The sequence below is a fragment of the Arachis ipaensis genome, chromosome B3 (genome assembly GCF_059453495.1).
Source record: "Arachis ipaensis isolate K30076 ecotype BB chromosome B3, ASM5945349v1, whole genome shotgun sequence".
Classification (NCBI taxonomy): Eukaryota; Viridiplantae; Streptophyta; class Magnoliopsida; order Fabales; family Fabaceae; genus Arachis; species Arachis ipaensis.
Window position 1 is genome coordinate 4,731,073 of NC_142438.1, and position 24,042 is coordinate 4,755,114.

Below are 24,042 nucleotides of genomic sequence, written 5' to 3' on the forward strand. Positions count from 1 at the left end.
TCTTGTCTTTTCTTCCACTTGTCTCCTCTATCTTATTTATTCCTCCACAGCATATATACATGATATTCGGAACACAAACCAATGGAAATCAAATTTCAGATTATCCACTCTTATTTTCATATCATTTTTCATTAAATATAAATAAATATTATCCATTTTTTCAATTTTTTTTATTTATATCAAGAGTATAAATATTACTTTTATATATGGAGCAATTTTTCGACCAACAATAAAAATTTAGAAAAAAACAGTCAAAACTTGCCTTATTTAGTATTCATTAATTATCGCAACAATTAATGAATGTTAAATAAAATAAGTTATAGTTGTTTTTGGCTGATTTTCTTTGGTTACCAAACATTTTCGTTAATGAAATTATTCCTTGACATGCTGAATTAGAGAAAAGGTAAAGGCCAAACTAACCCTTAACACAATATAATTGCCCTAAATTTAATGGGCTAATTGGGCTTGGATCATACCCAACCATTCCATGTGAGTTAAGCAACTCAACATCTCATAAAAATACGTGCCAACTAATTATCTACAAAAATATAACGCGTTAAAAAATTGCCTAACACATGATAGTTCAAAATAATGTTACCCTATATTTTCAATCAACATGTAGATCTTCGAAGTTTTCTCTTACATTATTAATTAGGTCATAAAGACCGATTTGCTTCACTTCCCTTTTGATCAAGTAAAGTGAAGTTAAGCTAGCCGGTGCCTCAATTAAAACCATATCATTCATTATTCGTCAAAGTAGTTGTTGGCATTGTTATTTTTGTCGTCGAGACAAGGAAAGAGGATTCTCTCAGTACACAACACATTGCATATGGTTTGGTCATGTGCACTTTCCAATCTTCAATTTTGATTTTTATTTTAATCTTATGCTACATCTTTCAACAATGAAAACGACGTGCAAGTACCCAAATCATATTGTATATAATTTTACATCGTATATGGTCCCCGAAAATATATATTCGAAGCACCACACAGTTGAGTAAGATAACAAATACAAGTAGATTTCAGTTCAATTAAAACAAAGGACATAACGTTAAAAGTTGACCATATTATAGTGTTAGACACACAGAATCAATTGTAAAAATATCATATATATATAAACACCATTCATATATTTTTATAGAATACAAATTAGCTGCGGGCTACCATTTTCTTTTTTTGGCTTATAGCCACTTCAGCTTAATTTCCCTACATATTTTCTCAACCCTTTCAATTTCCTTTTTTGCCCTTCCCAGTTACACACACCACTAACCCTACCATACAAAATTAAAAAAAAAAAAGAGTTCACTCCTCACGCACGCACATCAACATTTTACATTAATTAATCAAACCCCACCAATTAAAAAAAATTACACATTTTAGTAGTCCCAATTAAGTCTTCACTCTCTCCAATAACAACCCATCCCAGTCAAAAAGACAACCTAGAAACAAGTAATTGGAGGGAACCCTAAAAACTGACCTAATCTTTTTTTCTTTTGGGTAAATTGACCCCAGGAAAGAAAAAATAAAGGGTGTCATTGATATGATGACACTAGCAATGATTTTTTTTTTCTTTATATATATTTTTTCAGATACGGAAATTCTTGCCAGTGAAAGTTTGACCAAATTGCCAATTGGATGGAGCAATGTTCCAAGAGGTAGAGCTACGGCGGTCACTGGCTGTGACCCGAAATGAAAGGGCCTGGCCCACCAAAACCGCGTTGGACTGCCAGTTCTGGCCCCAGTTACGGCTCATGGGCATCCAGCCCGTCCTTGAGCCCTTAATGTAGGTCCTAGTGATGTCCCCAGCCCCCGCCACGTTGCTTATCAGAACCAGGTTGAAGTAACGGAATCCGTTGACTGTGAACCTAATCCCACCGTGCTTTCTGCATGGCACCCTGCGTAAATAACAACCAAACCCGTCACCACTTGTCACCCTTCTAACTCTTTCCAAGATTCCTTTGTTTCGAATTAACAAATTTTAATAAAGTTAAAACAAACTAAATATTATTTTGTAGGGTAAAGTTGTAAACTTACTAGTAACAAGAACAATAACCCATATCTTCTGACAAAAAAACAAAAGCACTTAAAGAACCCTACCCCACTTGCATTGAATCAGACACAAAGCCCATACCCTATGGTTCAGATTTCAGACTGTTACTTACCTAATCACCTAATCACATTAACAATAATTACTTAGTAAAGGAAACAACCATATAATCGATTATGCCTCACTCGGTAATAATTAATAAAATTAATTAACTAATAATAGGCAATATATATACACAAATACTAGTTTTAATGGGGACAAATACGATAGTCACTTTGTCTTATATAGACTATAATAACTAATTTTAGTATATAAATAATAATTTTTTTGTTAATAAATTCCTATAGGATCACATATTACGCATTAGCTTGGGCCCCATAAAGATTCTTTTACGCGCCTATTAGTTAAGAGTTAAGACGTTATAAATCGTTTTCCAAAGCCGAAAAGCATATTAATAAAACAAAACAATTTCTAACACAAATAAAGCAAGTATTAGGAAACGGCACAGTGGAAGTGATGTCTCACCGGCGATAAGCAACGGGGACAATTCCGGCGCGGTACTCAGCAATCTTAAGAAACATTGGCATGGCGAGGTCAAAGTGTGGGCGAGGAGGGTTGCACCAACCACCATTGTCATTTGGAAGCGCATAGTTAGGTGGACAGAAGTTAGTGGCGGTTATGAAGATGGAAGGGCTACCGGAATGGCACCACTGCTTGTCGTTTGCGCACTTTATCTCAAAACACGCGCCGCAGCTCAGCCCACTGTTGAACAGCGCCGTGCTCAATGCCGCCGTGTTAACGCCGTACCCTTGGCTGTACAAGTTCCCATAACCACATGCTCCACCTAAAACAACATCAAACACCACAAAACCTTTATTTCACCAAAACGTTGGTTCACTAGCCACATTTTTTATTTTTTTTTTATTACCAAATATAGGAGACTCGAACCCGCAACTTCTTTATTGAGTATGGAGAGATTATGCCATTTGGTTCACTAGCCACATTGTCACTAGTAAAACAGTGAAAATTTCCGTGCAATTATCTTCGTAATATTTATTAAAATATATCAAATCAATTAACTATTTTCAATTCCCTAATGCAAGTTTCAACAAAAATAAATACACATACCAGTGTATTTATTTACTTTAAAGTGTTACGTTATTTAATTTTCTCGTTTTATTAAAAACGTAACACGAGTGTAATTCACCTAAATATTCCATATATAGGTGTAACATAAAAAAAGGGGGCTAATGTGGTAGAAACTAACCCATGGTTCCGGAAGCATCAGATCCACCATAGAAGGTGGCGTGAGCACTTTGCCACGCGCCGCCAGTGTAGACACCTGGGATCCTTGCTTCGACCATGCAAATTAATAATGTGATGATGGGCACAATGTAGAGCACATTTTTTGCCATAGCCATTGCTACTTCTTTTTCTTTGACTAATAAGGAGCGGGAATATAATTAAGAATAATGTGTTAACGAACAGAGTCAGAGAATGAATGAAAAATGTGTGAGGCAATTGGGGCAGTGGGAGAGGGTGGACTACTTATGGACGAAGAGAAGGCCTACATGGTCCTCCACTATAGGGGCAATATTTGGAATTTTCAAATTTAGCTATTATATATTATTACTATTATTATTAAATGCCATGCCATTTTTGTATAATTTAAAACATTATTAAAATATACAATTTTATTTTTTTGGGGAACCAATATCGGTATGTATCTACTCTATTTTCGATCGCGTGTGAAACACGTCCCAATTGTATTCTTATGTACATGGTTAGGTGTGGGGTCCACTATATATTGAGATACTGAGATTTAGTATCGTATTTGTTAGTTCAAAAATTGGTACTAAAATTTTTGTTTCTATCTCTAAAATTTTAGTATGTTAGTACTTCCAAAAAATAGAAACATAGGGATTGAAATTTTTAGAGATGGAGACTGAAACTTTAATAACATTTTATATCTAAAATACTTTCATTTCAATTAATTAATTTCAATTTTATTCTTTGTGCAAATTAAATTAGAGTTTCATTCTTGTTTCAATTCATGTCTCTCATTTTGTACCAAATAGAATATTGAGATTTATTTCAATTCCTGTCTCTTAGTCTCTGTTTCTCAGTCTCAGTCTTTATTTTTCCGTCTCTGTCTCTCCACTAAACACTACCTAATAAGCAAGTATTTATGAACAGAGAAATAAAAATATATATTTTTTATCAATAAAGTTAAAAATATAAAATATATAAAAAATAAATTATAAATATATATAATATTACTCTCACAAAAAACTCCTTCAACTTGGCAAAATAGGAATTTTGATTTACCAAAATTCGATGGCGGAGATGCGCTTGGCTGGATCTTCTCGATGGACCAATACTTCGATTTTTTTCGGGTACCTGAGGAGGAGAAGCTCGGTATCGCTGGGATCCATATGACGGGACCGGCAGTTCCTTGGTTTCAAATGTCTCAGCGTGCTGCTCAATTTCGTTCGTGGGATCAATTGAAGCGGGTAATAGAAATTGAATTTGGTCCGTCTCTCTATGAATCGCCACGGGAGCTTCTCTTCAAGCTACAACAATCTGGGTCGGTAGGTGACTATTATTCCGATTTTGTGGCGCTAGCGAATCGTTCACGTATTGAACCACCTGAGGCTCTTCGCGATTGCTTCATCAGTGGACTCAAGCCCGATATTCGCCGCGAAGTGAAGGCCCAGTGCCCCCCGTCGCTCATGCGCGCTGTCGCCCTCGCCAGACTTTACGAGGATAAATTCTCTCCATCTCCACGTACCACCTCGGGCCCTTCAATTAGTCGTCCAGGGATTCCTACTGTGGCAGCACCGCAACCACGCGTAAATAATCGTGGTCCTCTTCCGCCCTTGCTTCCAACACCGAATCAGCGTAACGCTCCTACTCCAACCAAAACACCGATCCGAAGACTATCACCAGCGGAGATTCAGAGTAGACGTGACAAAGGCTTGTGCTATTGGTGTGATGAGAAGTTTTCAGCTAGCCACAGGTGTACAAATCGCCAGTTCATGTTGCTGCAACTTGGTTCCGATGATTTGGAAGACATTGATTCATCAACTGGAGATATGCCACCTGACCTGGAGATTTTACCACAATTAGAGCAGCAAGTCTTGGGCCACCATTTATCATGTAATGCCATGCTAGGCACCACTGGTCCGGCCATGATCCGTATTAGAGCTTCAATTAATGGGTTAGAAATTTCGGCACTGATCGATGGGGGGAGCTCTGATAGTTTTATACAGCCTCGAATCGCTAAGTTCTTGAATCTGCCCATTGAGCCTACTCCAGGGGTCAAGGTCATGGTGGATGATTTTGATGTGTTACCGGTGGAGGGATACCTTCCGGCCTTAAATGTTAATTTGTCAGGTTGCTATGTGACAATTCCGGATGTCTTTGTACTACATGTTGCAGGGGGCGACTTGGTTATTGGTACAACCTGGTTAAAGACTCTAAAAGCTCACATAGTGGATTATGACTCTTCCTTTCTCAGATTTTTGCACCAGGGTAAGTTTGTAACTGTGAATGGTGAAAAATCAGGGACCCCTGCTCAAGCTCAATTTAACCATATAAAGCGGTTGGTTAGTACTGACGCCATTGCAGCGGCTTTCACTCTTGAGGTGCAACCAGCGGCGGAGGCTGCTATGCCCAAGATTCAATTCCCTGTGACTATGAAACCTGAATTGGGGCGACTTCTTCATACCTATGAGGGGATTTTTGCTGCACCATCAGGATTACCTCCACAGCGCACTCATGATCATAGCATTCCGTTGGTTCAGGGTGCCGCACCGGTGAAGTCCAGACCTTATAGATACCCTCATAGTCAGAAGGCTCAGATTGAATTAATGGTTCAGGAGATGCTACACGAAGGAATTATCCAGCCTAGCAAGAGCCCATTTTCATCACCAATTTTATTGGTTAAGAAAAAGGATGGCACATGGAGGTTTTGTACTGATTATAGGGCTCTCAATAATATCACCATCAAGGATAGCTTCCCAATTCCCACAGTTGATGAACTCTTAGATGAGCTTTTTGGTGCGACAGTGTTCTCAAAATTAGATTTACGCTCGGGTTACCACCAGATATTGGTTAGGCCGGAGGATCGTTTCAAGACTGCCTTCCGGACGCATCAAGGGTTGTATGAATGGCTGGTGATGCCGTTCGGCTTAACCAATGCCCCAGCGACATTTCAATGTTTAATGAATGATGTGTTTCGTCCATTCTTAAGGCGGTTCGTGCTGGTATTTTTTGATGACATTCTCATCTATAGCCCGACGTGGGACCAGCATTTACACCACCTCGAATTAGTTTTGAAGCTATTACAGCAGGAACAGCTTTATGCCAAGCTTTCCAAGTGCTCCTTCGGCTCGGCAGAGATAGATTATCTTGGCCATACTATATCTGGAAATGGGGTTCATATGGAAGATGCAAAGGTGCAAGCAGTTATGGAGTGGAAACAACCTCAAAACCTCAAGCAGCTGCGAGGGTTTTTAGGCTTGTCAGGTTATTATCGACGCTTCATCAAAGGGTATGCCTCTATTGCTGCCCCGCTGACCGATCTGCTCAAGAAGGATGCATTCGTCTGGAAAGATGAGGCTGAATCTGCCTTCCTTCAACTCAAGATGGCCATTTCTTCACGTCTTGTTTTGGCTCTTCCTAATTTTGAGTTACCCTTTGAGTTAGAGACAGATGCTTTAGGGTTGGGCATTGGGGCTGTATTGGCTCAAGAGAAGCACCCTATTGCTTACTTTTCAAAAAAATTATCTCCCTCTATGCAGCAGCAGTCAGCTTACACCCGTGAATTCTACGCGATTACGGAGGCAGTTGCCAAGTTCCGCCATTATTTACTGGGTAAGAGGTTCATCATACGTACTGACCACCAGAGCTTAAAGACCCTCTTGGAGCAGAATCTGCACACCCCAGAGCAGCATAAGTGGCTGCATAAGCTTTTGGGGTACGACTTTGAGATACAATATAAGCCGGGTAAGGAAAATCTTGCGGCCGATGCATTATCACGTTCCTTCTTTGCGGCTTGGTCCACTCCAAAATCTGAATGGCTAAATATTCTAAAGGAAGAGATTGATAAGGATACATTCCTTCAAGATATTATCATTCAGTGCCGTCACAACATGGTAGCTGATAAGAATTATTCATATCGCAATGGCATCTTGCTCTGGCGGGACAGAGTAGTGGTACCCAAAAATAGCAATCTCATTGACCTCATCATGAAGGAATACCACGATAGCGCTGTAGGCGGTCATGCGGGTATTGCCAAGACCGTGGAGCGCATTTGTTCTACTTTTTACTGGCTGAATATGCAGCGACAAATAAGGGGCTATGTGCTCTCTTGTGGCACTTGTCAAAAGGCAAAGATAGAATCCAAGTTACCCGCTGGGCTGCTGCAACCTCTTCCAATTCCCTCTCGAGTTTGGGAGGACATATGCATGGATTTCATTGTGGCTTTGCCACCGGTTAATGGCTTTTCGGTGATCTTGGTTGTTATTGATCGCCTCACCAAATTTGCTCATTTCATTCCACTCAAGCCTGACTTTAGTAGTAAGAGTGTTGCTGAGGCTTTTGTTAAGCATGTTGTGAAGCTTCATGGATTTCCTAAATCAATTGTATCGGATAGGGATAAGGTTTTTGTAAGCAAATTCTGGCAGCAGCTTTTTGAGATGCAGGGCACTACATTGGCTATGAGTTCTGCCTACCACCCTCAAACGGATGGTCAGAGTGAGGTACTGAATAAGACTCTGGAAATGTATCTCCGTTGCTTCTGCTTTGATGCTCCTAGGAAGTGGCTCGAGATGCTTCCATGGGTGCAACTTTGGTATAATACTTCTTGGCACCAGAGTATTAAGATGTCTCCTTTTAAGGCCTTATATGGTAGGGAACCGCCGTCCTTGGTGAAGTATGAATTCTGCCCAGATGATGAACCGTCTCTTCAAGACATGCTGCTAGCACGGGATCAGATATTAGAGCAGCTAAAACGTAACATGGCTCGCTCCCAACAATTCATGAAACACTTTGCAGATAGGCAGCGACGTTTGGTGGAATTTGATGAGGGTGATTTCGTGTTGGTGAAGCTTCAACCTTATAGACAGCATTCAGTTGCTTTGAGGAAGCATCAAAAATTGGTGATGCGTTATTTCGGGCCATTTAAGATCTGTCGTAAGCTTAGTGCCGTGGCTTATAAATTGGCACTGCCTCCTGAAGCCAAGATTCATAATGTGTTTCACATATCAGCTTTAAAGAAGTTTAGGGGTGAGAAGGTTGACCATTATCTCCCCCTTCCTCTGTGCACAACAGAGTTGGGACCTTTATTGGAACCGCAAGAAATTTTGGGTACAAGAACAGTCATCAAAGATGGTAAAGAGATTCTTCAACTGCGGGTCAAATGGAGTCAGGGGCCGCGTGCAGACACGTCCTGGGAGAGTGCTGATGATCTGCGCCATACTTATCCTGATTTCAACCTTGAGGACAAGGTTGTTGTTGATGAGCGGGGTAATGTAACGAATAGGAAGAAGGCAGAGCACGTTGAGGTTAACCAGGCTACCTATGCAGAAACTAGTAATAACAATCATACCTTAGAGCCACATATGTGGGAGGAGGAATCAGTTATAAGCCAGGGACAGATGGCAAGCATAGGGGTAAATCAAGGCCCAAGAAGAAGTGAAAGAATGAGAACTACTAATAGGCGGTTAGAGGAATACGTTCGTTAGCGTGATGTGGTAATTCTCACTCCTTTCTGTTATTTTCTCTAGCCTTTCTATTCTCTCTCCTTCCCTTCCCTTTTCTCTATCATGGAAAATTCCTCTCTGATCTCACCTTTCTAAAATTCTGCACAGGTCTTTGGATGAGGAACGTGGATTGTCTCTAATGTCGTTCCTTCACAATTTTTCTTTTCTTCTTTATTATACTGATTCTGTTCTTACTATAATGTTATATTGAGGCTTGAGTCCTCCATAGTGTGTATACCTGCTACTGCTATTCCCTTCAATAAAATTCATATTACAATGGCTTTAACTTTTTTTTCATGTATATCACTTTTTTAATATAATATATTATTTCTTCAAAAAAATCTTGTGAAGGCTGGCTCACTCCAATAGGGATACGTTATTATTAGTTATTACGCAATTGGAAAACAGGAAAATACTAAAAAAATATAAATAATAATAAAGCAGAGAAAAATGGGAACAGAATAGATAACGTGAAAAGGACAAATAGATGAAGCAAATCTGTAGAGTGTAGGAAAAATTTGAAGATGGATGGACAAAAGCGCCCCTGGGAATCTGTTGTGCATCATGAAGATTATACGTGACATCATAAAGTAAAGGTAAAGGTTAATATTGGGATAAAAAGGCAAGGAGACAGTACTTAATAGTAGCTTCCTATTTCTTGCTATAGTGCCGTAGAGCGTAGTAGATTTTAAAATAGAAAAAAGTGAGAGTATTGGAATAAAGTTAAAAAAGAAAAACAAAAATGGGAAAGGGTCAAAGGTTAAATGAATCACGCTAGGATTAGAGGGTGGCTGCACTGCAAGGGCGTGATGAGCGGGTGTAGTAAGAGCAGCAGCAATGGTAGGGCCCACTACTGATTTTATTTTGATTTATTATCTATTTTTATGTATGAAATTGAAAGCTAGTACTAACTACTAATTAAAGAATCTATGAGTAATCTTAGTGTAAACTAATGAGGCATGCATTTAAGTTGATGTTGAATAGGAAGCGAGGGAAATGAGGTGCAACAGAGAGAAGAGAAAAGGTGTGAAGGGGGTGGGGTTCGTACTTGGTAATCCCTTTTTAGTTGCCGTAATCATCGCTCCTTAAACAACGGTCCCAAATTTGCCTTTAACTGTGAAGTGGGGTCAACACAAGAAAGAACTATGCATCACCGTCTTCTCTTTCTCTCGAGCCACACCCACCAAACCAAATTAGTGAAAATTACTAGCATGAAGCTTCGTCTTCATGCTTCAAGTCTATACCTCCTTTCACACGGATTCATATTCACGCATGTCTCTTTCCTTCTTTCAACTCCCCCCTCAACCCATCTCCTTCTTCCTTTATTCATTCCATCGCCGCTGTTAACTTTTTTTTTTTTCTAGAATTTTCTTTAGGTAACTACTCCTCAAGTTGTCTTTCTACAAAAATAACAATTAAGCATTAGTAGATCATGTAATATATTTAATTAAATTATTTAATATAATATGTGTCATATTTTAATTATATATATATAATGTTTAATTATTTTATTAATTCATAATTTCATCAAATTTATAATTAAGATTTTATAATTTTTTTTAATTGGATCATTATAATATTTTTAGTTTTATAATTAAATTTTTATTAGTGTAAAAAATATTACATCTAACAGAACTATTTTTTTTAACAAATTAAAAGTACATATAATTAAGAATTTAATTTGATCTATGATTACATAATTTTTGGAAAAAAAAATTTATTAATCTTAATATTTTTGACACAAAAAAAATCTAATTATAAAATTTAAAATAATATAAAACTTTAATTAAAAATATAAAAATATAATTATAAATTTAATAAAATTATAAAAACAACAGAATAATTAAATCTATATTAAAATATTTTCGTACCAATAACCAGAGTTTTCTTAACTAAAATTTTAGAAGGCTAAATATCCTTTGACTAAATAGTTAGTCAATCTACCAAATTTTGTATATTATATCAATTTCTACACAACGACATTTTATACATAATCATATAGATAGCATCTACTTTATATGTAAACAAAAATTAATAGAAAACATGTTGACTGAAAATCATTATATTTTACAACCCTTTTATAAGATTAGCTACATGTTGACTAAAAAATTATTGACTATCGAACGAGACTAGAAAGAAAAAAATAGTATATATATATATTTGGACATCTAAAAAGGTAGTCGTATAGTGGTGTTTTTTTTTAAGGAGTTGAAAATGTCAAGCACAAATAATAGTGTTTCCATTTCATCACTATTATTAACTGTAAACTCCACTCTATTTTCACTTATTTTCTTCCCCTTTATAGATCTTAACCATAGATAAAACGTATAGCAAATTAATTAGTTGTAAAATTATCATCACCCCTAAAAAACATTATCATATAGAAAGTTATAGTGACTAATAATAACATGTTTGTTTGTGTACTCAATTAAGAGTAGAATATAATAAATTTGGAAAGTAAGATAGCTGCATTGGATGGCAACAAATGTCAAAAGATGATTGAGGATGACACACCAGGTTGCTGCTTGTCATCTACACTTTGTTGTTATCCATCATTTGAGTCATCTTATTCTTGGGAACCTTCTCATTTTGTCAAAGTGTGTTCAAACATATCACATGGAGGAAGGAGGGAAATTTTAGATTCGAAGTAAAGCTCAAGTTAAAGTGAAACTAACAAATTGAAGTTACAACTCAAGGTTAATATTGTCACGCGGTTTCATTCGTACGTGAAATATATATATATTATGTTTATCATGTATACTCAATGTGATTGTTTTCTACTTTTGTAGTATACTAAGCTAGTATATGCTATAGTATGTACGAGTATACATGGGGTCAAGAATAATATATACCCTTAAATAGTTAAATTAACTTATAACATTATTTATGTATGTCCAATACACATGAATGCGTGATAAGTGAAGGTTGTTATGAAACTAAGTGCACCAAAAATAAGAGAGGTATGAGAAGAATGTCACACAAAATGTGTAAAACGATATGGGATGTGTATTAGTAGCTATACTAGTGGACAATTAATTAATTAATGAACATCATAGTGTCACGCAACGAGGAAACATTTTCTTTTTCTTTTCAGTAATTAGAAAGATGATTCCGCTAGGGAAACAATGGACTATTTGTACAATATATACAATGGAATAACCATTCGAGTACTAAGGATTTTGGGGTTCACCAAGGATCGAACTCTTAATCTTTTAGATTTATGTCTCTAATACCATATTATGATACCACTCATCCCAAAAACTTCAGCTGATGGAAAAAAGTAACACTAATGATTATATCTCTAATATTCTATAAACCTCCATTGTACACATTATACAAATATTTCATTAGCTCTTCGTACTTTCCCTTAGAAAGAAATGTAGACATGTATTAAGATGTGCCTGCTTGCCACGTATGTGCTATGCACTTGCATGGGTCTAAAGAGACAGCAATTAATTGGTGGCATTATTATCACTAATTAAATTGAATAATGTCATTTAGTGTAATGACCTCTTTTTTGGGTGGATTATAAATGTTATAGGGGTCATGCTATGCGTGGATATGCAATGTCCAATGTATGTGCTTTTTCAATTTGAGACACACTCCAAACCAATGTATTATAATTGTTAGTATGTAACCTGAAAAAATGGAGGGGACAACGCGCATGCACGAGCTCAAATTCAAATTGGAATTAATGCAACAACCATAATCGGGAGGTTTGGTCGTGCATGTGGAAATATCATTATGAAACAACTTTCCACATGCTAGCTTTACTATTCTAAAACTCCAAATTATTATTTAAAAAAAATAATTGCATACTAAAATTATTATCAATTCTTATTAGTTATATCAGCGTTTTTTATATTTTTTGCTTGCATTCCTAAAATGATAGATAATTTAATAAAAAATATAATTAAAAGAGAATGAGGTTATCAATATGAAAGTTAGGTTGTGGTCTCTTCATGTACTTAATCGTACTTACTATAGTAAGAGATAATATTTAATTTGGTCTTTGAACTTACACGCGAATCTCAATTTAGTTTTTGAGGTTTCAATTATTATCTCTATTTTGTCCTCAAACTTTGTGAACATAACTCATGTTAGTCCTTGAAACATTTTTCAACATACAAAACGTTAACGAAACACTATCGTGAACAGCCGGATGTCACACTAAACTTTGTAAAATGATGTCGTTTTAGTTTTGACACTAAAATAACCCAAAACAACATCGTAAATGGTGTTTATTAAAATTTTTCCTAACAAAATAAGTAATACGATGCCGTTTTTGAGTTATTTAAATACCAAAACTAAAACGGTATCATTTTACAAGTTTTAACGTGACATCTGATAGTCTATAACGACGCTCCATTAACGTTTTTATACTAAAAATCATCTCAGGAACTAATATAAAACACGTTTGTAAACTTTGGAGACAAAATAGAGACAATTAAAATTTCAAGAACTAAATTGAATATTATCTCTTATAGTAATTATATATAAATTAATTGTTGATTTATAATTATAAGGCAAGGCAGAATGTAGTTGGGAATGGTTGTCACATCTTCCTTGGAAGGCAGCCCTAATCCAAAGCCATGCCATGTGCTTGGCGCAGTGATAGCTGCCTCTAGGCACAGAACTACAGAAGAGTAGTGAAGAGTGAAGACTACTATTCATTCATTATACGCGTGGTCCAATAATATTCATCCACGTAAACCCCATTTATTACTGTTTGAGCTTGGATGTTGGATTTGGTGCATGCGGGACCATACTTTATCAGTGATCATTTTCTCAGATTAAAGCGTGTGATTCTCACTCGCTGCTCATATCAACAACTCTCATTCTATCCGTCTCTCTATCTATCTATCAATAGCTATCTTTTTCTTTTTCTATTTTTTAGTTTAAATAAGTTTTGGATTTAGTTTGAATGTTGTTTTAATTTTTACGGATAATTTGTTCATATGTTAAATGATGATGTGATATGATAAACTAAAATATTGATCGTGTTATATAAATATTTTAATTTTTTATTTTGGTATTTAAGAAAGTAAATTAATAAATAGATAATAAATTAAAATCTTTTAAATTTTTTGGATTAAAATAAAAAACTAAAATAAAAACATTTTATAATAATGAAAATAAATTTTTTATTATCTTTTAAAATTGTAATTCACAGCCCCCGCAGAAGCAACTGGGCAAGCAACCACTCGTAAAAGTCGAAACTTGTGTTGTGAAAAGTGAAAAAAAAAACAAAACACAACTAAAAAGATAAAAGGAAAAAAGAGAAAGGACGTTGCACGTGTCCTTCAATACCTGGCTCTTACCATTGCATGTTTACCAGATGTTGTGAGAAAAAAAAAATAGACTATTTGTGAGGAAAATAAATAAATAAATAAATAAAACAGAGTCGAGATTATTTGTAAAAAGACTAACGGAGACTTCCAAAATTTTATGAAAGTGAAAATCCGTCCTCCCGAATAAATGAAAATCGGAGCGGGGACTAATGCCTCATGACGATCCGTGAAACTTCCGCAAACAAAAATTTACATAAATGGGTATTATATGAATAAAGGATAAATAGGTCTCTCATTTTTTTTTTGTGTGGATATTTTCATCTTCAACAAAGAAAAAATACATTTAAATTCATCATCTTTAAAAAATATAGACACTTCAATTCTTCTGTTGAGTTCAGACATTTGGACTGGACAAAAAAGTCTGACCTAGCAGAGGTGGCGCTGACCTGACCGTTACAGAGGCCACGTGGCAGGGATTAATTCGAATCAGGATATATGTCTCCGCAACGAATACGACGTCGTTTTGGTAACCTCCCCCAATCTTTCAAATTTCTCTGCCATTTTCTTCTTCCTTCGTCCTTTTTCCCTTCCATTCTTCTTCCTCGACCCCTGCCTCCATCACTGCCCCATAGACGCGCCTCCGTCAGCTACCATTAACGCCGACGACCTCCTCCTGCGGTCCTGCCTCTCTTTTGAGTAGCTGTTGGTCCTGTGAGCGATCCTCAGGAGTATCCATCTCATCCAGCATGTCACAATATCGATACGGGAAGTTAGATGTGTTCTCTACCGGGACTCCCATGTCAGGATCAAATAAGAGACCAATGCTCTCTTTAGCTGGTTGTTTCCCTTTTTCAGTTGATTTCTTTCCTTTGGCAGGTTGTTTACCCTTGCCAGTGGTCCTCATCCTGAAAAGTACAAACAGTCTATAAGAAATGGATTGACAATAACCGCTCACAAGAAAGGATAAAATAGGAGAAACAGCAGCTCACAAGCAGGACCTCTACACAATTCACACTCATACAATGCAACCATTCAAAACTATACAGTGGTGGAATTGAATGAAGAATGAGTGATGCACATTGACAGAAAAATTAAAGTTGAAAAACCTCAAGTAAAAATTTGAATATACATGTGGCCATTCATGTAATTCATATTGCAAAAAGAGGTTGAATGAAGAAGTACACATCAAACATCAAAGCATCACACAAATACTCTTCATAGATGAGTGGAAATAAGGAATATGAAGCAGTTTAGTGAAATATAAGAATAGAAAATCTCAACTAAACAGAGAAATGACAAGCCGGGTTAGTGATTAATTGGCCTTGGCAACATTCAAAGCGAAAAGCGTGCATACCAAGTCAATTAATCAAAGTGAAGATTGAGTTATGAAAACAAAACTTTTCTAAAATTCGGCAGCATCTCATTAGTACATAGTACATTTCCCAAAGTCAAACAAACAATTTTACATTCCATATGAATTCCTTGATAATTAAGCACACAAAAATTATATGTACACTTATAGGAAGGGAATGGACAAGCCAACATGTGCTGAAAAATCAGTAGCAGCTAAACATGAAGCAATAACAAAGTGAGTGATTGAGTTTGAGCAATTGACAGTTAAAATTTCAAGAAAAGCACATCGTTCTAGCAGCAAAACAGCAGTAACAATTCAAGTTGCAGCAACAAACAATACAAAGAACATGTAATTTACTCAGTTAACACTCTTTCCAATGAATTCAATAGTCAATTATAGGTAGAGAGTTTAGATCAAATAATCAAGTCTCACTGAATCAAAATTGAAGTTCAATATGCATTAAGAAACTAACTAATCCTAACAATGAGAATTTACACAGCAGCAGTGTAAAACATCAGTCTCAACAATTTTCATTAACCAACCCTAATCCTAACAACTCAAGAACAATTGAACAAATTAAATATAATGAACTACAAACAGTGATTGCACAGACAGCAACATTAAGCAATCAAGACCTAATCCACTATCCACGCCAGATTCTCTAACAACCTAATGTAACTAACTAATCTAACCTAATTCAAATTAGCTAAACAAAACTAACTAAACAATATTAATTAACTAATTGCAATAACAGAGTGAATTAAACAGAGATAAAGAAGACCTGGGAAGCACATGGGTGGTAATGAGAGAGAGAGAAAATGATGGTTGGGCCCTAGTAGCGACGGTGGTGCGCCGGTAGAGAGGCGGCGGTGCGGTAGCAGTGAGTCGTCGAGAAGGTTGTCGCGGACGAACGGTGGGTGGAAGGAGGGTGAGAAGAGAGAGAGACTAATGGGAGTAAGGGAGTGAGAAAGGGAAGAAGACGCGAAAAGAGAGGAAGGAGGAGGTCGCCGGCGTTGATGGTGGCTGACGGAGGCGCGGCTGTGCGGCGGTGATGGAGGCAGGGGCCGAGGAAGAAGAATGGAAGGGAAAAAGGATGAAGGAAGAAGAAAATGGCAGAGAAATTTGAAAGATTGGGGGAGGTTACCAAAAAGGCATCGTTTTCGTTGCGGGGACTTATATGTTCTGTTTCGAATTAATCCCTGCCACGTGGCCTCCGTAATGGCCAGGTCAGCGCCACCTCTGCCAGGTCAGACTTTTTCGTCCAGTCTAAACGTCTGAACTCAACGGAATGATTGAAATGTCCACGTTTTTCGGGGGTGAGGGACTTAAATGTATTTTCCTTTCGTTGAGGACAAAAATGTCCGCAAAAAAAAAGGTTATTGACATATTTGTCCTTTACTCTAATTATATATACACTATAAGAAAAATGCTAAAAATCGTCAGATTTAACGATGATAATTAGCGTCAGATTTAACAACGAATTTGATAAGAAATTTGTCATGTCAAATGGTTATTGGCGGATAGTCACTTCCGGCAATAAATTTGCTGATAACTTTTAGCGGAAAATTACAACAAATTGGTACCAAACTTTAGCGTCAGATTTATCCGATGGTAGAGATATTTAATAAAATACTGCATTTTGGTGATTCGCACCGCGTTACTGTCGGAAATATCTGTCATTAAATCTGACAGTAAACGTGCCCTAATTGAAACCGCAAACCCCTCTCCCTTCATTTCGAATTCACTCTCTCTCTCTCTCCTCTCACCTTCCCACTCTCTCATCTCTCCTCTCTGTCAACTTCCTCTGCCATCGCCGTTGCTTTCGACACTGCCGCCGCTAATGCAACGCTCCTGTCGCTTCTGCTTTTGCCGCCCCTGCACCTCCACTCCTCTTTAAGATTTTTTGTTTGAACTTTAGTTATTTCAAATTATATTATATTAAGTTAATTAATTAGTTAGTAGATATTAATTAGTTTAATTTTCTGTTTTGGTGGATTTAGGTGGTTAGGATATGTTAGATTAGATTCTGAGATTGCTGAAAAATGTTGGATTATTAAGTTGTTTGCTGATTCCTGCTGCTGAAATTGTTAAAAAAAGTCTTGACTTTATTAATAATGATTGAGTTGTTTGTATGTTACCTTAACAATGATTGAAAAAATTAATCGGTTGAGAAGGGTTTATGGATATTTGGTTTGGATGGAACCCTTTAATGGTGGAGAAATTCGAATGTTAGGGAAGACTCTATCGAAATTTTCATAAGATTTTCAGTTAAATCGAAAAAATTAAAATTATGTTTTCGAAATTATAATTAAGATTTCTTGTATTTTGGTTCATATTTATATTTGTTTGTCATTGTTTAATTTATTCGTTTATTTTATTGCTTGGTTGATATATTAGTTTGTAGTCTACGTTGCTGGATCGTCAGGTGACACTGACGGAGACTTTCAAATATACTCATATATTTTAAAGACAAACAATGAAAGATTTGTGGATGAGCGGTATGCGACCCATTATGTGAGTTTAAATTAATCATAAGTTTCAACTTCATTTGGTTTAAAGTCAATTATTTAACTATTATCTTAATCACAACCAACGTGTGTGACACAGGATGAGTACACGCAGAGGTTGGAGACCGCAATCCAGCAATTCAACCTCCTAGTGGGGCTGACGAAGTCAGTTTCGAGACCTCAGTGGTGGATCCCTATAGGATTTGGCGCGAGACTACCTATGAACCCACAAGAATCGCCGCTTCTGGTTGGGGTTGTTCTTTGCCAGTGGCCTCCGCTCCTCCGCATTGGAGGCTTCCTCTGCCTCTGTCTTTGTCACCAGCCCTGCTAATTCCCAGGAAGTCGTCGACTTGAAGAGGAGGTGCAGAAGCTAACACAGGAGATGCACCAGCAGATGGAGCAGTCTGAGTAGAGGTATCGAAAGATTCTTGCACGTGCTGTCGTGAGCTCAGACCTGACGAAAAGTTGGAGCAGCTCGATTGGTTGCGACAACAGATGAAGGAGTACAACCAGCAGATGCGCACTGGTTCCAGCAGCACAGTTGGTTCCACCGACGACGCTGCTGGTGGGGCACCGACGGCAACACCTCCTCCGCGGCCTCAACAAGGGAACCATGAGGCTGCCGACGACGACGACGAAGATTACCGGGATCTTTAGGGTTTAGGGTTTTACGCATTTTTGTTTGTCTATTTCATTGTATTATGCATTTGTGCTATTTTATTTCATTTAGACTATTTATTTTTTAATAAAATAATTTCTTGATTTCTAACAACGTTAAATTTCTGCTAACAATTTTGTTAACAAGAGTCTAGCAATTATGGTTTAACTGTGCCAAAAAATTTAAAAAATAAAATTAAAATTACTGTAGAATTTACCGTCGGATAAATCTGACGTTAACATGGCGGCTAAACACGTGAAACGGTGCCAAAGTTATTATCGGATATATTCGATAGTAACCTTCAACGCAATCTCGCCAAATCCATTGAAAAGGCCGACAGAAAATCCGCCGGTAATTAGCCTAAGACAAAATAAATTCACTGGTAAGCAATTTTCGGTGATGTTTATTCTGTCAATCCAAGGACGACAATAAATTTGATGGTAATCTATTTAGCAGCGAATTTATTTAATTAATACAACGATAAATTCGATCGTACTCAACTTTTTTTTTTTTTGTGATAGTTATGTAATCCTAATTCATTCCTAATATTTGTGAATTTTATTTTATTTCATTTCATTTATATGTTAGAGATATTATGTATGTGTTGATTATATTAAATATATGTTAAAATTGTATTTTAGTTTGATACATTTTAGTTGAATTATATTAAATTTTATTATAATTGTGTTAAATTTTTAATTTAATATCCATAAATATCATGTATCTGTCTCTTCACAAAAAAAAATGAAGACCTATGACAAAAATAAAATAAAAACGAGAAATATTTTACTAAATAGATATAGGAAACAAAGACCGCCCTACGAATGTCTATTGACCATTGTCATTTCTATTTTGACACTCACTTCTACTTTACACAACCTATTTTTATTTTTTTTTTTGTTTTAAAATTAAAAAATGAAAGACGAAAAAGTCCAAAAATTTTATAGATAAGAGAAATTTGTATGATTTCAGAAAGAGAGGGGGGGGGGTTGTTTGTGTTTTTTTAAAATATGGGGCGAATTAAAAATTTAAAGAACATTTGAACAAATCGTATTTTTTTTTTTTTTTTAAGTTTGTAAAATGTCAATTTGTTCCTACGAGTTCTAAATCTGCGTGAATATGTTGGACACAATTGTGATAGACTGATAGGTGAATATACTAGAATATGTTTGGCGAATTATTTTTTAGACTATATTCATGCAAAATACCAGGTCATATTTTTACCATTTTGTGTCATTTTTAGAATCTACAAAAATATATTTTTTTTTTCAAAAACAAATGAAAATATATTTTAATTTGTTGGGCTACATAAGTTAACATATTCTAATTCAGAATTTAACTTCTATGTATAGATAATACAAAAAAGGTTTTATTTAGACATTTAATTTCTTATTACATTGTTATATACATGTTAGTCTTTAAATTATGATTGAGTAGGGGGCATAGTCTTTACATAATCTTTTAATGCTAGGTAGACAAAAAAACAGCCAGAATTTGCCTTATTTAGCATTAATTAATTGTTGCAACAATTAATGAATGCTAAATAAGGCAAATTATGGCTGTTTTTGACTGATTTTCTTTAGTTACCAAACATTTCTGTTTCAATAATCCAACTAAGCATAACCAACGTTGACTTGACTTTCAATATGTTCGTGATTAATATTTACATACACATAGCAAGTTAAATCAAATTCATTTACCGGGTAGAAGAGCTGAAACAATATCATTAATAAGAAGTTTCAAAAAAGCAAAAGCACTAAGTATTTCTCCACATACATATAAGTAATCTTGTGGTCGTGGAAAAGGAACTAATGAATCATTATTGTTTTATTAATGACATACATGGGTCCAAACTCTTATCTAATACGACGGTTTATTAGGTATATGGTGTGCATGGTATCCCGCCAATTTATGCTTAATTATTGCAGCATCTGAAGCATTTATATAATTTAGATTTTGATATATTTGGTTGTTGAAAAACACATGCATGCATTATATACATACTAATGGGGTTGGACACTTTTTCTCTAAATTGGTAATGTAATGAGTTAGTTGAAACATTTCACATACTCATGGGACATGCCAATTTCGTGATGGAAAAAATGTAGTTGGGGTAGTTGTAACTTGCATATTATATATATATATATATTATAGGAAATATTTTAAGTGCACCGGGAAGTACTGATGCACCAGTTGTTTTAACTGTTGATTTCAATTAATATATATTATATATATTTTTTATAATTAAGATCAACGGTTAAAATAATTGGAGTACCGGTACTCCCAGTGCACTTGGAATGTTTCCTATATTATAATCTAATATGTATAGCTTATAAATTATAATAAGGAAGCTTAAACAAGGAGTAAGGTCCCTAATAAGCTAAAATAGTGAATGAAGATCATGCACAATCTAATTTGCTTGTGTTAGAAGGAACATATAGCAAGTCCAATGAGTTTTGTTACTTTGTCTATTTAAGTTTATTTCACACTCAATTCTTAAAGTGTTTATTAATTATGTATAAAGGTGACGAGTTTAATTTTGATGCACTGATAATGTAATTACATCTGTTTTTTTGGATGATTATTCACGTGATCAATATAAAATATAGTTATTTTTACTGTTGTAACATTACGTAATTAAATATAAAACTACTTTATATCGACAGTGCATTAAAATTAAATTTTAAAGATGACATTAAAAAAATTGTGATTTCCCACAAGATGGTATGGCCCCATTAATATATATTTAGTTTGATGAATTTAATTCATTATATTCCCATTCCAATTCCCATCACTGTCTATGATATTCCCTCCATGTGAAATGAGGCCATGAATGTGTCATAATTAGTCGAAAACTGAGGCCAGGCTATGGCCCGAGAATAATAATATGGCCTCTCATCAAACAAGAAATTCATTGGATTTGAGTCAAATGTCAGTCTCAATGTCATTCTCAGCCAGCCAGTTTTTGAGTTTCTAGCACACAAATTCATGTTTGTTCTACACAAGATTATTATTATTATAGCATGTCCAATTTGCCATTTATATTTCAGCTATCTTCTTCACTTGTTTTTTTCTTTACATAAAATATCAATTCGGCGTTTTTTTTTTAATTATTGAATGAAATGATTAACTCGTATCTAAAAAACAATGAGAGTGAAAAGTTTAAAGAGTCCTTTCTCATTCTACAGTTAGTTAGATTTTGAATTGAGAATGAGATGAATTGTATCTAATTAGGAGAAAGAGTATGCGAGTTCGTTAGAAATCTTTTAAACTAAAACTACAACATGCTTATAAGTTAAAAACAACAAATGCTGCTAAAATAAATAGGTGAACGTTAGAAAAAGATTTAAAAACAAGTTATATATAAAAAAAGAAAAAGTCTTGAGGGCCAACAATTTTTGTGTTTTTTGGCCAGCACTTAACCATCAAAACAAAAGTGAGTGATCTCCCACCATTAGATGTAATTTCACACCATTAAAAACATTATTGATGGTCAATTGATGGTTACAAAACACCAAAATTGCTGTCCCCCTAGCATTCATCAAAAAAAAAATCTATGTGCAATTTCAGTATAAACAAAAACTTAATCTGATAGAAAGAGTCAACATGAATAATTATATCTTTAACATTCTTCCTCAAAAAAGAGCTTCTTTTGGATTTGTTTAATTTTTGCATAGTTCTTCTTTTATTTGGATCGAGCATACATGGAACTCGATACAATATCATAAAACTACTCATCCTAAAAAGTTAAACTGATAGGAAAAGATAAAATAATTATATCTCTAACATATATAAACAACTTTTCCATACTTTTTCCACATAATAATTTTTGTTTGTTTAAAAGAGGGACAACTTTGTCAGCCATATATATTCATTCCTTGATAAACTAACAGAATAATTCATGCTTGCTTCGCTTTATACATTTTCATCCGGTTGGAATTATTGTAGACACTCACAGTCCTATTAAGAAAAATAGACGAGGTTCATCTGAAGAAATTAATAAAGTGAAAAAAAAAACAATTAAGAGTTTAATAATTATTAAATTAAATTCACACATTATAAATGATGATGATTGCATTGAACTCTCATATTTTTACTTTAACCATTTTTTTTACTTCAGAAAAACAATTTTCAAGAAGGACAAACAGTGAAAATTGTTCAGACATGAACATAAATAATATACGTACAAATTTAAATCAGACATGCTGTAGCTTTATGCAATGGCCATACGAATTGGGAGACATCATGATTGATGAGTAAAGTCACATTTTATTAAATGGTTGCCTTAGTTAAATAATCTTAATTAATAATTAAATCATATCATTAAGAGAATTTAAATTCTCTTACAGTACATGCACCATACAGTTATTCAGTTTGCAACTTGAAATATCAGCTAATGATTGGAGTTATTGTTGCCGTGGCAATTATAATAATCATGAATGAATTGCCATATTAATTAATGATATTATTATAAATCTAATCAACACCAATGGTGGATGTAGAAGAAGAAGCATAATATTGAAAACTTATGATGATGCCATGAAGGAGTTATAAAAAGCCACGCCTAGTTGGACCATTTTACTGTATTATTGGTTTAATGTACTTTACATATCCTATGTCAACGGACCGGGGATTCTGCATGTCTAAAAAATAACAGACAAAACTTTACTCATCAAATAGGAGTTTTCTGAAGCAAGCAAATGTCCATCAAAATAGTCAAAAGCTGTCCTCTTCTAGTGTCCATTGCACTAATCAAGACCATGTCTACTGCTCTTTCATCTTTACCAATTTAGTAAAATATCCTTCTTCTCAACACGTTTGGAATAAGTTTTATTTGTATCCCTAAAGTTTATAAAAGTGATTCAATGTTATTCTAATAAATCAGGTTGTATTTTTTAATTTTTCTCACTTAAATGTATTCATTCTCAATTAGATCTCGTTTGGATGTGTTCGATTTTAATATTGTACCCACTATTTGTGTTCAGGTTCATTTATATCCATAAAAAAGTGAATTATGTGAATGTTGCAGAGATTAATGTCAACTTTTGATCAACTATTATCTTGACTGGATCATTGATTAATTGATTCTATCCCAAACATTTGTATTCTAATTTCAAGAAATTTTTCTTCAAAATTCCAACTAAAGCTCATGATGTATAATTGACGGTATTGAATCACTTTTACAAATATTAAAAATACAAATAGGACGATTTAAATGTTACGAATATAAATAGGACTTACCCCAAACGTTAGCAATAAAAACAATACTTTAATCTTATCAATTTTTTAGGCAGAAATTACTGTCTGTATTTATATTTATATTAAATTATTATATACTATAAGAAGAATTTCAAATATTTTTAAAATGCCGGTGTTTTAGAAACATTTGAAATTTTTTTATATTATGATTTAAAATTT

At 35.0% G+C, this 24,042-nt stretch overlaps 1 protein-coding gene across 1 annotated transcript; it reads right to left on the reverse strand.

Moving 5' to 3' along the window:
- Positions 1–1,093: 1,093 nt before the first annotated feature.
- On the reverse strand, positions 1,094–3,646 carry LOC107629097 (expansin-A6). The gene is made up of 3 exons (XM_021117842.2): positions 3,315–3,646; positions 2,573–2,891; positions 1,094–1,895 (listed from the first exon to the last, which is right to left on the reverse strand). The coding sequence occupies exons 1-3, from the start codon at positions 3,466–3,468 to the stop codon at positions 1,586–1,588; spliced, it is 783 nt and encodes a 260-aa protein (XP_020973501.1). The 5' UTR covers positions 3,469–3,646; the 3' UTR covers positions 1,094–1,585.
- Between the last annotated feature and the right edge of the window lie 20,396 nt (positions 3,647–24,042).

Excerpts from the sequence above, each read along its gene's own strand:
- LOC107629097 (XM_021117842.2), bottom strand. The coding sequence starts at position 3,468 with ATGGCTATGGCAAAAAATGTGCTCTACATTGTGCCCATCATCACATTA. Across the intron at positions 2,892-3,314 it reads TGATGCTTCCGGAACCATGG|GTGGAGCATGTGGTTATGGG; the intron begins GTTAGTTTCTAC and ends ATGTTGTTTTAG. Across the intron at positions 1,896-2,572 it reads GTCCCCGTTGCTTATCGCCG|GGTGCCATGCAGAAAGCACG; the intron begins GTGAGACATCAC and ends TTATTTACGCAG.